This window comes from Arachis duranensis, chromosome 10, assembly GCF_000817695.3.
Source record: "Arachis duranensis cultivar V14167 chromosome 10, aradu.V14167.gnm2.J7QH, whole genome shotgun sequence".
Taxonomy (NCBI): domain Eukaryota; kingdom Viridiplantae; phylum Streptophyta; class Magnoliopsida; order Fabales; family Fabaceae; genus Arachis; species Arachis duranensis.
Window position 1 is genome coordinate 9,206,813 of NC_029781.3, and position 16,102 is coordinate 9,222,914.

A 16,102-nucleotide genomic window follows, 5' to 3' on the forward strand; every position below is an offset into this window, starting at 1 on the left:
ATTGTGCAAAGACTCTCCTTTCTTTCTCTCCAATGGTTAATTTTCTTTGTGTCCGTAAAAGTTTAATAGGAACCAAAATATTTAAATTTTTTTGTCTAAAAATATATAAAAATAAATAGGTCACTCAAAGAATTTAGATTTTAAAAGATAAGTAACGTTTTTGTATTTTATCAATTAATCGAGGACTTGTTTATCGTTTTTTGTAAAAAAATTGATTAATATTCACTAAAAGAATTAGTTTTTTAGTATTTTATTTAATTGTATCATTGCAAATTTTTCTATTCCCTTCAAAAACGATTGTAAACAAATCTCGCGAATACAACCTAAGAAAAATTATTTTTCTTTTTCCGAAATCTATGTAGAAATAAATAAATAATAAACAAACACAGCAGCGTAAAGTTCCCGTTCCTGTTCTCAAGGTACGTTTCCGACTCAATTTTCTCCGTTCCTGTTCGATTTTCTTCCCTGTAAGTGCTTTTCTTTCACTGTTCATTGCTTTTCAAGAAGCTTCTTCAGTTCTTATTATAGTTAATATTCACTTTCACTGGGTTCTGGCACTCAAGTTTGGATTCAATTTGTGCTCTTTTTGTTGGTTTTTTATCCATTTCGTGGCGTTTCTCGTTGCTTAATTGCTTATTCCAATGCGTGTTGTTCCCCAATTGGAGCTCTGCCGAGCTGCAATTAGGGTTATTGGTGTTGTCGCCGTCATTTGTTTGCCAATTCCAATTCATTTGGAACGACCTTGTCGTAATTGTTGATTGGTTGTTAACGAATCCAGGAGTTTTTGTTTTTGGAACCTTCTAAATGCAACCACTTGAATTGCAAGCTGGATTTTTAATTTTTTATCATTTGTTTGGATTTTACTTTGTTTTGTTTGCATTTGAGTTTTGTCGTTTGGGCAATGAATTTTAGGGAATTTGAAAGAAAGCTTGTGATTTACTTGAGTGATTCTATGGTAAAGTGGGATTTGCGGGTTTCTGTTGCACCTTGTTTACTTGTAGTGATTTAAGTTAGGAATTTTCATAAAAATATGGAAAGATGGGGAATGGGGCTCCATCTTCCCCCCAGAGGGGATCAGGGCGGGGATGGGGAGGTTTTTGGGGTTCGGGGATGGAGATGGGGAGCAGGGGGGGTCTCTCCTGCGCCCCCTTCCCGCTCGGTTGACATCCCTGCTCATAGAGTGCAGTGTGCACCGTGACCCAATACCAAATTTTATCAAGAATGCTAGAACTAAACAAAAAATAAAAAGAAAAAAAAATCTATCTTGCTCAACTAAGAAACAAAAAACTAACACTAACATTCAAACAAACAATTTGAGAGCCAGGTCAATCACCATCGATGGATCTAGTTTCTTGTTCTGATTAGTGAGGTTCTTGGCTGGTCCTTTTTATTGCTCCTTTGAGTAGGCTTCGTCTTCCCCCATCTGAAGCTATAATAATATTATTGACTTCGACCAAACGTTTCTCTAAGTTTGTTTTGCAAATGATTGTGGCAATGTCTCTTATTTCATTTAATCAGTTCTAGAATATGTTGATAGAAGATTGTCAGAAACTTGTTTTGCTTTCGAGTCTTTGTTTTGACGCTGGTTAGAGATGTAATGCACCCATTTTTCAAACACCTTTCTTATCTGAAATTTCTAGTTACTTTGTCGATTATATTTGGTTTGACTTTAAATTGAATTGATTATTCTATATTTGCATAGTAGGTTGGGGTTTATTATAAGTGAGGAGATTTGTTGTTGATTGTTTTGTTGTTGTTGGTGGTGGTGTTGTAAATAAAGAGTATCGAAGATAATAGAGATGGGATTCATAATGGAATTCGCGAGGCACCTGGTACTAAAGATGATGGAGGATCCAGAGGAAAGGGATAAGAAGTTCAGGGAGCATGTCTATGCTGTGAAGGACAGGTGCGCCAAGACCAAGGAGATGTGGAGTCTCCCAATGAGGCCTTATGGCTTTTGGACCTTCGAGCGCCACAACTCTCAGCTTGCTTGGGATGCCCAGATCAGCCAGGTCGAAGGCCGCCGCGACCCCTATGACGATGCCCTCCAACAATTCTCAGGTATCCCATCATGAATTCTCATCACTTCCACACTGCCATGATTTAATCAACGTTCTACGTTTGTGCTGCTTAGAATTTGGGATAAACCATTCTTAGGTAGAATTAGAATTAATGTTATGAGACTATTTATCCTAAAAGTTTAAGTTATTCGGTAGATGCACATAAAGAGTTGCGTATCTAACAGTACTTCATTTATGATTTCTGTTTAATAAGTGATTGGATGAGCCCTAAGATGCTGCTCTTAGCAAAATGGCAGTTTACTAACATGCATGGACCATCAAACTTTCTGTAAAACATTAATTCTTTGTATAGACATGCTATGCTATTTGTTATATTGCTGAAAACGTGAAGCTACCTCTCCTGTAATGCCATTTTAGCTACCAGCTTATCCTTTTCCCCTAGTTGGTTTCTTCTCCTAAAAGTTTGGGGAGATGGGTTTATTTTGAGGGTTCTGACTTAGGTTTCTGCATTCGTTCATATATTTTTTCTTCTCTTTTAAATGCAGGGAAATGAAATTGTCACGGGTTCTTTTGGTGGATAACTGGGAATTCCTCTTATTTCCTTCATTGAATTTTCTGTTCTGTTTTCTGACGAAGACATTGCAGGCAGCTGGTTTTGTAATGCTTCAAAAGTTCAAATTGTTATCTGAATAAAGTTTCTTAATATTAACTCTGGTGTTATGTAATACTTTTATCGCCCTTTTAGAATTTACATAATCTTTCACAATTGCACTTCCAGGATGCTTAAACATAATTAACATATGCAACATTTCTAATGTTTTAAAACATGTTATTTTTTAATTTGACACATTTTGTGTGTTACTTTAGGTATTGTAGATTTGATAACATTCCTACACTAGTTTTGCCATATAACATGCAGAATAGTTAATCTTGCAATATCCCAGTGGAATGTTACCACTTTGAGCAATCCTTATTTCTATAATTTTCTTATGGGATTCTGCCGTCTCTTCTTCCCCTGCAACACTTCTGCAATCTGATTTCTTCTTCCTGGAAGCAAGCCATTAAACTTAAAGACTTACCATCCACAAAGCTTCCTGTTACCTCTCCCTCTATCTCTTCTTGGTCATTCTCAGTTCAGTCTTTGCTATATTTTTTTCTCTTCTATCAGAATTTTGTTTCACTCAAAATCATTTTTGATCGAGGCCCTTTTTCTGTTTAACATCTCAGTTTTTTTTTTAAATCATGCTTATTATTCAATAATTAATTAATTAAATTTATAATAATTTGGAATTTTAATTTCATAATAAAAAATGAGAATATAATGCACTTGAAAACTAACATTTAATTTAAAATTTGAAAATAAGAAAATATTATCTTTATTCATTGAGTACAATACAAAATTAAATTCAAATTCAATTAGGTAGCAAATGTGTTACAATTTTATAGTAAAAAATTGCGTTGTAATTAACCAGTCTAAAAAATTTGTTTTAAAGTTGACTGAATTTTCTATAAATTTGTCTCTAATAGCTATTTCTAAATGGAGAAAATTTTATAAGGCTTGTAAAGTGACGATTTAGATTGAAGATTTTACCTAAATGCGAGTTAGATTTTTCTAACACAATCTACATATATTTCAGAGTCATTTGAGTCATTCTATATATATTTTTTACTTCATTATAAGAAAAACTCTTATCTTTTTCATTTCTTTATTCTCATTCTAAACCCTTTGCCAAACTATTCAAAAATTCTATTAATATATTGTTTGAGAAATTGACATAGAATTCATATCTCCACGACCTCAATATTTATATTGAGTTTATCAAGTAAGACGTTTTAGTCATCATAACTTATCATTTATTTGTTCCTCATATTATTCTTATTAATAGTTTATGGTTTATCGATTTCTAACCATATTTTAATAGTCTCGAAATTTAATTTCATGCATGTACTTAGAAGAATGAAATTTGTCCCTTAACCAAAGATTCATACCCAATGACGGACCAAGCACAACAATGAGGGGGCACTTGTCCCCACGGTATTTTTATTTTTTGTTTTAAAAAATATAGTTATATATAATATGCCTCACTTTAAATTTTAAATGATCCCATTACAAATAAAATAAATTCAATTAGCTAAAATTTTAAATTTATTTTTTTATTTTTCTATCATTTTGACTATTATTTAACTTAATCAAATTTAATTATTGTACCGTTATTCCTTTATTTTCTTAAACTCTCTTCTTAATTTTATATTTTCAACCTTCTTTTTTTATTCCTTGTCTAGTGGTCATCTTCTCTTCATCAAAAAGTAAATTTTTAAATTCTCCAATTTTTTTATATAGCTCTTCATGACTCTATGTATCTTTCCGTTTCATTATTTCTCTTTTTGATATTTTTAATTACAATTTTTAATTCAAACAATTATAGTTTAGGTAATATATTTTATTTTATTCTTGATTTGTTCATCCTTATTACTTATTTTTTATCTTTTGTTCTATTATATGTACCTATGTTGCATATAAAATTTTAAAATAAACTGATTAATTTACTAATTTAGAATATATCTTTTATTTTTAAAAATAATGATAAAAAATATTTTAATTACAATATATAATTAAACAGATGCATAAAACTTTTATCTAACATTATATCAAAATTAAATTAAAAAATATATAACAAATTTAATTATTTTAAAAAGAAATAAAAAAATTGTAAATTATGTTTCTATTATTTTATCTATAGTTTAATTAAAATATTTTAATTTTAAGTTTTAAAAATAAAAAATATTTTTTTATAAATTATATATAATAAATAGTATTTTAAGAATAAAAGTATTCACTAATTCTTTTTAATTTTTATATCTTCATATAATTAATAATATTTTAACAAAACTTGTTTAATATATATATTTTTACCCCCACACCTAAAATTTTCTGAATCCGTCACTGTTCAGACCTATATCAAAATACACATAAAGTCTAGCCATGAATTAAATCTCTCTTCACTAACGAATTGTGCCTATTTTTATTGGAATATATATATATGTATATAGGATTTCTACAAATTTCACTAGAGGTAGGAATTTTTTAAAGTGTTTAGAGAGAGAGAGAGAGAAAGAGAGAGAGGAACGAGAGAAGAAGAGAACAAAGCTTGTGATATTTCAATTATCAATATGAAATCAAAATGTGTCTTCACAAAGGAGAGAGAGAGAGAACTATTTTATAGTTACATATACTAATAGACTTGGAAGGTACTAGATAATACAACTGACTTGCCGACCATACCCATAGTCTCTACAGCCCCCTCAAACTCACGGTGGCTTAGATGCCAACCTGAGTTTGCCAAAGAATTTTGTAAAGGAAGCAGCTGGGGGAGCGGTTTTGTGAAGATATCAGCTATCTGCTCAGTGCCTGAAATGTGGGTAACAGCTACTAAACCCGTGGTTACTCTATCTCGAACAAAGTAGAGGTCCAATTGAAAATGTTTAGTTCGATGATGAAGAATCAGATTATAAGCGAGCATGACAACAGTATATTGTCACAATAGACTGTGGGACGAGCAGAGGGGTGTTGTCAAATTTCCAGCAAGCGCTTTTGAATCCATGTCAATTCTGTAAGTACAACCGCAAGTGCTTGAAACTCGGCCTCAGTAGAACTTCTGCTCACAGTGGTTTGTTTACTACACTTCCAAGAGACAAGATTGGATCCTAGATAAACACAATAGCTGGATGTTAATTTTCGATCATCCAAGTCTGATGCCCAATCTGAATATGCAAACGCAGTTAAACGAAGATCAGTGGATTTATAAAAATGAAGAGCTGTAGTGGACGTACCTGCCAAGTAACAAAGCTTTCCAATGTGCTTGAGTAGGGGAGGCCATATACTGGCTCAGTTTATTAACAGAGAAAGAAATATCCAGCCTAATTAGAATCACATACTGTAGGCCTCCTAATAATGATCCAAACAGGGTTGGATCATCAAAGGGAGCACTGTCCACAGCTGCTAAGTTATTAGAATCAGAGGAGTAACCATAAGTTTAGAGTATTGCATTCCGGATTTAAGTAATAATTCATGTATATACTTGGTCTGATTTAGAGAGATATGACCTGAAGAGTGATGTGAGGCTTCAATGCCTAAAAAATAATTCACATGTCCTAGGTCCTTAAGGAGAAAAGTGGAATTAAGTTGAGTAATTATATACTGAATTTCACTTTGATTGTTGCCAGTAACCAGCATGTCATCAACATATATTAAAATATATGTAACGTTTGAACCTGAAAACTTGGTGAATAAAGAGGAATCCGAACGAGTACATTGAAAACCAAATTTAGCTAGAGTAGAAGTATGGTACCATGCAAGCAGAGCTTGTTTTAAGCCATACAAAGCTTTATGCAATTTACAAACAAGATTAGGATTTGAATGTTGAAAACCAGGTGGTTGATGCATATATATAGTTTCAGATAAAGTACCATTCAAAAACTGTATTGTGAAAATCAAATTGTTTGATAAACCAACCTTTTGATAAAGCAATGGTGATGATAACCCGAATTGTAACCGGCTTAATTACAGGTGAATATACCTGATCAAAGTCAATAACTGCAGCTTGATTAAATCCTTTGGCAACTAAACGTGCCTTATGTCTAACAATCTCACCCTGTGAGTTCTTTTTAACAGCAAAGATCCATCTACACCCAATGATATTTACATCAGGTGGGGTTTCAACAAGGATCCAAGTTTTATGAAAAACCAAGGCCTTATATTCAATTTGATAGGTTTGGGAATAAGAGAATCTGATTGAGCATGGAGAGGAGAGGTTGTAGTGTTGAGTGCCTTGGGTTTTAAGTTTTCGGTTTTTGATCGAGTGAGCATAAGGTGGTGATTAAAGACAGGTGGAGATGGAAATGATAAGGGTAAAGAAGTGTCAGTATGTGAAACAGGTATAGTATTTATAGTAGGAATAGGATGTGTGAGAGGAGTGGAGTTATTTGGTTGTGCGGTATTAGAAGATGATGCGGAATTAGATATAGTAGAAGGACCAAAATCAGAAGCTTGGTGACGTGAATTAAGGTGTTCAGAATTAATATACGAATTTATAGATGGTATGGATATAAGAAAGGGTAATGGAAGAAGGTGGGACAGAAGGAATAAGAGGAAGAAGTTCATGAATGTAATTACCAATGGAGCCAGATTTATCAGAATTAGAGGGAAAGAAGGAAAAGCCAGGGAATCGAGTTTCATCAAAAACAACATCACGAGACACATAAACTTTACCTTCCTTAGACAAACATTTATAGCCACGATGATTAATAACATATCCTAGAAAGATGCAAGGCTGAGATCGATATTCTAGTTTGTGCGAAGTGTATGGCCTCAAGTTTGGATAGCACAAACATCCAAAAATTTTTAGAGAAGAGTAATCTGGAATTTGATTAAATAGAAGCTCATGTGATGAAAGATGACTAGTATTCATGCGATTAATAAGATAAACAACAGTAGAAAAGGCTTCATCCCAAAACAAGAGAGGTAAAGAGGCTGTAGTAAGAAGGACCAAACCTGTTTCAATAATGTGCCTATGCTTGCGTTCGGCCAAGCCATTTTGCTGGGGAGTATGAGGACAAGATAGTTTATGAGCAATGCCTTCTTGCTTAAGAAAACCTTTAAATGCAGTAGAAAGATATTCACCTTCATTGTCACTTTGAAATGATTTAATAGAGAAACCTGTTTGTCTCCCCATGAATGACTTATACTGTTTGAAAACCTGTTTGTCTCCCCATGAGTACGAAGATAAATGCCTGTATGCCTAGAGTACACATCAATAAAAGAAATATAGAATTGAAAACCATTTTTTGAGATAACCAGTGCAGGCCCCCAAACATCAGAAACAACAAGAGCTAAAGGATTATCATAAGTAGATTGAGACATAGTATATGGTAAACGATGTGATTTAGCCAAGCAACAGTAATTACAAATAGAATTAGATTCATATTTTTAATTCACTTTCAACTGAAATCTGCCAATAATGTTCTTTACAATAGGAAGAGAAGAATGACCAAAGCGTTTATGGTATACATCAAAAGAAGCACAAGAAGAAAGAAAAGCATTAGCAGAAAGAGGGGCAAAAACAGATTGAGGAATTGTACTTTGTCAAATCTATACAAGCCTTTGTCAGCCTTGCCTCGGAGAAGAACCTCCTTGGTAGCCTGCGATTTCACCAAGCAAAAATCAGGATAAAAGGAGAAATAGACATGGTTGTCTCTAGCAAAACATGAGACACTGATTAAATTCATACAATCTATATCTTTCTTGAGTAGGAATATTGTGAATAATTGAATCACCTACATTCTTAATAGGCATTCCAGATCCATTACCTGTGAAAACTTGTTCTTGACCTTGGTAATCCAAGGGTTGGAGAATATTTGATGAATCATGTGTGCAATGGTGAGTAGCACCCGAGTCTACATACCATGATGGATTACTTACCAAAGTGGGAGTTGCAAGCATTGCTCTAGGATTGTGGAAGGATGAGGGTGGAGGTAAGAATCGATTCTAGGAAACTTGTGACTACTGTGGGGGACCGAAAGTAGCAAGATGGAGCTACATGTCCCATGCGGCCACAAATCTGGCATTGAGGGCAGTTCATAGAGTTTCAAGGGCTTCTTCCACCACGCATATTCCTACCACCTCTACCAAGATGGCCTTGAAAGCCTCTACCATAATTTTCTTGAAAACCTCTACCATAGCTAGCGTTTGTACCTCTTCCATATTTACCAAGAATGGATGAATCTGAAGAACGAGGCTCTTGAGTTGGAGCCTGGGTTAGGTGAACTTGAACCATGGATTGATCAGGTTTCTTGAACCTGTCCACAATGTCTTCTTGAGCTATAAGAAGGGCTTCAAGGTCTGGAATGCTATAAGCAGGATCTTTTGCAGTAACATATGTAATGAATCGGTGATAATCTTCATTTAAACCATCAAATATTACATTTGTATGTTCGGATTCAGACAGAGGAGCACCTACAGCAGCTAAATAATCCACTAATTTTTTAATTTTCAAGAGATAATCAGTGGTTGAACCTTCTTTCGTGATAATCTTGGGTTGAAGTTGTAGTTGTCGAACCCTAGCCTTCGTCCGAGAAGCAAAATGCGTGTGAATGCGAGACCAAATCTCATGTGCAAAACTGCAACCAATTACAGGATGCTGAAAAAAAGAATCAAGAAATGCAAAAAGCCAAGAAGTGAGGTTGTAATAATCAGTGCGCCATTGTTTGTATGCTTGGGATTCTGTATTTGTTGATTCATCAACAGTAGAAGTAAATCTTGGAGGGATTTTCTGCACATCCATTGACTCTCATTTCTTCTCACTCCAAAACTGAGACATTGCAGAAACATTGATAGCACCCTTGCTGCAAAAATATTTTAATTTAAAATTCACCACCTCTTCCACGCACATTGGTTTGTCTATTCTCTGTCTGCATTGCACATCCAAGAAAAAGCAAGGTCCCATGATGTTCTCATTTCACAAACAACTTAATGAGTATATTTGCAGAAAGATTGTATTGTATTATACTTTTCATCAAGTTTATCCTTCCAAAACACTATCAAGATAAGCACAAGTGGAACTTCTACTATCTTGAGAAACCACACACCTCACAATCTGCTTCCACATTCCCATCTTTGGCACAAAACGCTGCTTCATCATCTGCCTTACAGCCCAATCGACCTCCACAACCACACCCTTCTCACACATACCCTTCACAAGAACTTTATAAGACATGAAACTAGGACCAAACCCCATCAACACCATTCTCTCCATGATCTCTTTGGCTTCCTCAAATCTCTCATTATCAAGCAACCCATACGCCACTTCTTGATAAGACCCTCCATTGGGATCACATCCTTTTTCCATCATCAATCTCTCCAACACCTTCTTTGCCTCGTCGACCCTCCCTTGCTTCCTCAACCCCGAAATCAGAACATTGAAAACCACGACGTCAGCACCAACCCCAAAATTTTCCATTCTCTCCAACAACCCAAAAGCACCATCCACATCCCCTTTTTCGCACAACCCATGCATCAAAGTAGCAAAAGTCCTCACATTTGGCTCACACCCTAGTTGGGGAAATTCATCAAATACCTTGAAGGCATCCTCCAATTTGCCACAACCACACAACCCCTTGATCAGAATGTTCAGGCAACATGCATCCACCTCAACCCCCAGCCTCGGAGCCGCCGCATAAACCTCGTGTGCAACTTCATAGAACCGTGATGAGACCAAAACATTTAGGACAAAATTAAAAGTTCTGGTGCTGGGCAAGCACTTGAATTTTGTGGGCATGGCGAAGAGCGTGTTGACAGCCTTGTCAATACGGTTGAAGCAGTGAGCGTAATGCTTAATTAGGGCAAAGAAGAAGTCGTCGGAGAATTCAGAGAGGTCGAGGGTTTCGATGAATCCTTGGAGCGCGTGAGGGAGGTTAGCGCGTGAGAAATTGGTGATAATAGAAATGGAGAAGGTCTCGGTGGGAAGGTAGTCCTTGCGGGAAGAGTAGAGGGAGAGAAGGGTGACGGCAGAGGAAGGGTTTGTGAGGGAGTTGGCCAGGGCGGTGGCTTCCTTTGGTGTGAGCCAGTCCTTGTGGCGGAAGCGGATGAGGATGGCGGAGTCCTTAGGGTCCGGTGGTGGCGGTGGTGGAAAGGGGGGTGGAAGAGGACGGTGAGGGGTTTTACGGTGAAATGGTGTGCGCGGAACGGATTTTGGGATCATTGTTTTGAAAAGTAGTTTGAGTTTTGGCGGGAACTGAGAAGTAGAACTTCTGAACTTTGACGGAATGGGAATGGGTCTAATGGCAGCAAGCAAGAAGCCTAATATAAACCTTCACAACAGAAAATGACAGATATGAGAATATTATTGTTGGATAACATAAATGTAAACTACTAAAACTGTTCCAGTATAATCCTATAAATGAAAAATAATGATTACAACCATATCTGGCAACAGACAAAGGATGGAGAAGGTTACAGGGGAATTTCAATAATAACGAAAAGGTGTAGTCACCAATAAATGCAAACTGCCAAAATTCAAAGCAGATCACTTGGGAGGTGACATTTAAGTGTTGATGTTTGAGAAGGGTCTCACGAAATGGCAGATCCTATGCCATTTCCTTCTCCTCTTCTTCTCACACACAATGAGCAAGTTCTGATATTCCAATTCCAGCAGGTAAATTTGATATTAAAATATGATTCCCTTGCTAAGTAATTTCTGTACTAAATTACATAACAAAGTATTCTTACTTACAATAAAAGATTCAAAAATTAAGTCCACTAAAAAATATAAAACGAATATTCATCAATGATTAGTGGCAATAACCCACAAAGTAAGAATATTCGTTTTAACCCACACACAACACAACAGAGAAATCTAAATTTGGTTCCAAATACCATACAATGAAAATGCAAGACAACCTCCTTGTATCTACTTATTTACAAGTCATTGTTGTGATGTAACCTGCTACCATACAGGAAAATTACTTACAGGCACCAGCTGCAACCAAGGCGGGATTCTCGTACAGGTCTTCCTTCAGCAACTGCATAACCTTAATTAAGGTCAAAGAGGAAATCATATCAAAATCCAGCTGTGGCAAGCATGATTAAAGGAGTATGCTACACTACAAAGACATTATCATCAAACTCGCACCTATTATAAAATGAAATCAGAGTCTAATAACCATCTTCTAACATAAGCAACATTGCTTTAGTGAAACCGGCCCTGCATGATTTCCTAATTCCTATTAATTCATCTTAATGTAAATTCAATAACTTGGGTTTGGATGGAAAATGTTTAAAGAAAGATCTATGCGGTCAGAAAGTCTTAGACAATCATCCCATCACCTAAGCGTGCCCTTTGATCACAGGCAAAAGAATCGAATATCCAACGATTGAAACCCTAACCCTATCCCTATATCACTACTAGCCTTCAAACTTATATCCAGATCACTCCCGTCACCAAACTCAACCATTTTAAACCTTCAAAAATCTACTTCAAATGAAAAAATAAAATAAAAAATTATAATCAATGAAAAATACCAAGTCAACCAAAGTTTCTGAACCATTTTCCACGCAAATTAAACTAAAACTTTCTGCAGCTGAAACATATAATAGCACACTAACCAGGGCAGAACATAGCGAAAGCTAGAAGCAAGAAATTAAATTTTAAAAAAAAAACACCTCGAAAAGTTCCAACCTTTGATCCAACCCATCACTCTAATCAACCACCTAATCATTCTAGGAACCAATCTAACCCTTAAGATCACAAAACCTTCTAGTCCAAAGCTCAAATCAAATCCCAGAAAAAACTAAAAAATAAAAAAGAGGTGATGGTGGTAGAGAGGGATACCAGGAACTGCTTGGTAGCCATGAGGGTAATAAGGAGGATGAGGAGCCGAGTGGTCGGCGGCGGAACAGGGTGGGGAAACCCGATGGCTGGGTGAGGATCCCGCGGAGGCGGAGGGTAGTTGGAGACGCCTTGGAAGGTGCCATACTGAGCAGCAGGGTAGGGCTGAGGTGGCGCTGCGGAATGAGGGGGCGGTGGCAGTGAAGAGTGGCGGTGGTAGGATGTGACGGCGGCGTTGGAAGGGGGGTGGTGATGAGATGTGACGGTAGAGCGTGTGTGAGTTTGACTGCTGAATCCGTGTGTTTTGTGTGTGGAAAATAAGCCCTTTTTTAAGTTTTACAAGGCTAATAATCAAAACAATGGGTACTAGTTTGTTGTTGCTGTGAATTTGTTGTGTGAGAATGATCTTTTTCACTCTGTATGGTTGGTTTGGACTCCGAAGATTGTGGGAAAAGGGAGAAGACTTTAAGGTAGTGTTTGGTCAGAGGTCAGTGGGTGTGTCTCAAGGTTCTGAGAACCAGACGGTCATCAAACCGTTCTAGTCACTGGTTCACTGGTTTACTGGTCCAACCGGTCCAACCAATGGTTCAACCAGAAAAACCGTTTTAGAATAGAATAATAAATTATAAATATGCAAGTATTAAGTTGAGGGTATAGGGTAGTATGAAAATTTTCTAATGAAGTACAATTCCTCATCAGTACACAAAATGTTAAAAGAAATAACTGACAAGAATAGGAAGAATATCAAATGAATTATCATAAATCCAACTAAAAAATAAACATATTACTTGGATAAATAAATTTGATAACATTATTAATAACAAAGTTGGTAGTGGACTAGTGCTAGAAAGGCTTTCACCAAATGAAGGTGCATACAGGCTTTAAGAGACAATAGACTTGGGTTGGTGCAGCAGCATTTTAGATGAGTTGCTTTGAAGACCATTTGGTGAAACTAAACTTTGAATAGGTACAATACAAGCTTCACCAAATGCTCATAACACACAAAGACAGTTTCTCAAGATACATAAATAAGTGCTCATCCTCTGAAAATAATCATCTGAATTGGTATAAGGCAGGAAAAAATGACCATAAGTCTCTTTACCCAAGTCAAAATAAACAACCATATCTGAACTCAACAATCAGCATTCAGCACCAAACATTACAAAACATTACAAAACATTAACCAATAATCACACTAAACATTCCAAAAAAGTGATGACACTAAACCTGCATAGTAAATAATCCAAAGACAATGATTACCAATATCCAGCAAATAAACAATAAATACACAACAACAATTTAGCAAATAAACAAGAACATGACCTAAATAGAAAATCCAACAAATTAAGTCGCAGCAACCTAACAATTTTGGCAAATTAAAACAACAACAGCCCAACAATTTAGCAAATTATCAACTTAACAAGTTAAAGAACAGAAAATCACAACAAAAACAAAAAAAATTAAAAGTAACAGAAGAACACAAGAACAATTAGCAAATTAACAATTTCAGAATAACAATTAAAATCTACCAGAAGAACACTAATGCAAGTGGAATCATCATGCTAATATGTTTTCTGCAAAGATGTTATTTGTGCAGCTAAAATTTCTTAATTACTATGATCCAATTTTCTAATTTCACATGCAATCAACTTACTAAGTTTCTAAAAGCTAGAAATTATAAAACCAACCAGAAATATGGTTAAAGCATTTCATCAAACATGTTGAGTGCGGTAAAATTAAAACGAAATAAGAGAATTCAAAGCTTAATTTCAATGTGACAGAGAAGAGAACAAAACTATTGTAACTTTAATTCAGTCTATGAAAAAATCCAAACCACTTCCAAATCAAATAATTACTTATTGTAATAGAAATCAGAAGATGAAGAGTTTGACGAAGAGTATTGGTGTTGTGTGAGTGTATTGTCTGGTGGTGGGTTTAGGGAACTCACGGCGACAAAAAAGAGCAGTTCGACGGCTGGGTGGAGCGCGCGGGTTGGTCGCAGAGTTTGAAGCGGAGCAACGTGGCTTCCAGACGAACGCGAACTCGAACGGTGAACAGCGAGTTCGTGAACGGTGAACGCCGAGCGAACGTGAACGGCGAAGAACGCGAACGAAGACGTGAACGTGAACGGCAAACAAACGACGACGGAAGGACGGCTGAGCAGACAAAGACGACGGACGCCGAGCTCGAGGAAGCAGCCGCGATCGGTGACAGCGAACAGGGGTTGAAGACTTGGAGCACGAGGGAAGCTAGATGACGGATGGCGAACTTTGAGTGCGACGGACGGCGGCAGTATTCCACTCCTTGCCGCGGTGGTGTAGGCTTACAGTGCTAGGGTTTGTGTGATTTCTTTCTAAATGAAAGAAAGAAAGGGAGAGGGAGAAAGAAACGAAGGAGTTCCCTTTTTGTGTAAACCGGCCGGGTCCTGGTTCGGTCTGATCAACCGGTTCTTGTCCGGTTTAATAATTTTTTATTGGTTTTTTATTACCGGTTTTACATGTCTGATCGGACTGTTAATGTTGCCGATTCGCGGTTAACCGATTTGACTAGTCAGTCTGGTCCGATTTTCAGAACATTAGTGTGTCTACACAAGATAGAGACACATTGACATATGTCTTTTGTTTGGTTGTTGAGACACACAATTTTAAATGACACACGGGTACATAAATTGATACAAGTTATATGTATCCAGTGTACCTCTAATAAGTTGAGACACAAAATTAATATTGAGACATTGATTATTTTGACAATTTTACCCTCCCTCATCTTTATTTCAACTTCTATCTCTTCTCTCTTCATAGCCAACCAAGCAGAATCTCTTCTCTCCTTCCTTCTTCTCCCCATTTGAATTTCTATTTCTTCTCTCTTCATGGCCAACCAACTTTCTCTTACTGAAGTGTCTCTGCCACTGCTATTGTTACTGTCTCACTTCCTTCTCATACTCTTCAGATTGGATCTCTGTCTTCTTCCTTCTTCCAAATCTCCAGATCTGCGACTTGTGTCTCTGCCATGTCGTACGCGAGCCTCTATCATCGACCCATCGTGCCTCCATTTTCATCTCTTTATTTGCCCCTTTTTGGATTCTTTTTCTAAAATAAAGTTTTTTTGTTTTTTATTATTAATCTGTGCTATTTTTAGAAAAAAAATTATAGTATGAATACTATGAACAATTTTTTTCCGTTGCTTCTATGCTGTTGAAATATCTCACCTTCCAATTAATTTTTTAATTTGATATTCCATTCGTTCATAGTCGCTTCAACAACTTAAAATTGACACAAAGGATTCAAAATGAAAACCATACCAATTATTTACTTGCTGTTTAACGAGGAAGATATGTATTAAATTTGTTGTTGAAATTATTAAAATTTTTGTTATCTGAATTTTTTTTATGAATAGAGATGGAAGAAAAGAAACAGTGTAGCTGTTGAAAAAATATAGATAGTGGTAATGCTGGTAAAGGTAGATGATGAGGGTATTATTGGCTTTTTAAAGTTTGATGTGTTTTATGTATGTTCTTTGCCAAACATAAAACATGTATATATGTATTTTGTATCTATGTCTATATAATTCATGTCTTTGTGTCCATGTCTCATGCTATACACTAAACAAACGGAGCCTCATAACGTGGACCACAAGGTGAAATTTTGTGTGGACCGATAGATTAATCATGTATTCATAATTTGAACATGACTTGTTGAA

The 16,102-nt window shown here is 36.1% G+C and overlaps 2 protein-coding genes across 6 annotated transcripts; one reads left to right on the forward strand and one right to left on the reverse strand.

Moving 5' to 3' along the window:
• Positions 1-254: 254 nt before the first annotated feature.
• Positions 255-2,868, forward strand: LOC107469007 (uncharacterized). 5 transcript variants are annotated; one of them, XM_016088392.3, is made up of 3 exons: positions 255-419; positions 1,781-2,061; positions 2,567-2,868. In XM_016088392.3, the coding sequence occupies exons 2-3, from the start codon at positions 1,800-1,802 to the stop codon at positions 2,572-2,574; spliced, it is 270 nt and encodes an 89-aa protein (XP_015943878.1). In that variant the 5' UTR covers positions 255-419; positions 1,781-1,799; the 3' UTR covers positions 2,575-2,868. The 5 variants fall into 5 exon arrangements, with proteins under 5 accessions (XP_015943878.1, XP_015943879.1, XP_015943877.1 ...); XM_016088393.3 differs by having other exon boundaries at positions 305-419; positions 1,706-2,061; XM_016088391.2 differs by having other exon boundaries at positions 321-467.
• Positions 2,869-5,160: 2,292 nt separating this feature from the next.
• Positions 5,161-12,733, reverse strand: LOC107468987 (pentatricopeptide repeat-containing protein At3g14580, mitochondrial-like; the record flags this gene model as incomplete). Its single annotated transcript, XM_052255546.1, is given in 6 exon segments — positions 5,161-5,726; positions 5,853-7,819; positions 8,160-10,886; positions 11,546-11,606; positions 12,407-12,463; positions 12,466-12,733. Coding segments are annotated over 4 exon segments (1,674 nt in total), but the record flags the coding sequence as incomplete, so codon positions are not given.
• Positions 12,734-16,102: the final 3,369 nt, after the last annotated feature.

Excerpts from the sequence above, each read along its gene's own strand:
- LOC107469007 (XM_016088392.3), top strand. The coding sequence starts at position 1,800 with ATGGGATTCATAATGGAATTCGCGAGGCACCTGGTACTAAAGATGATG.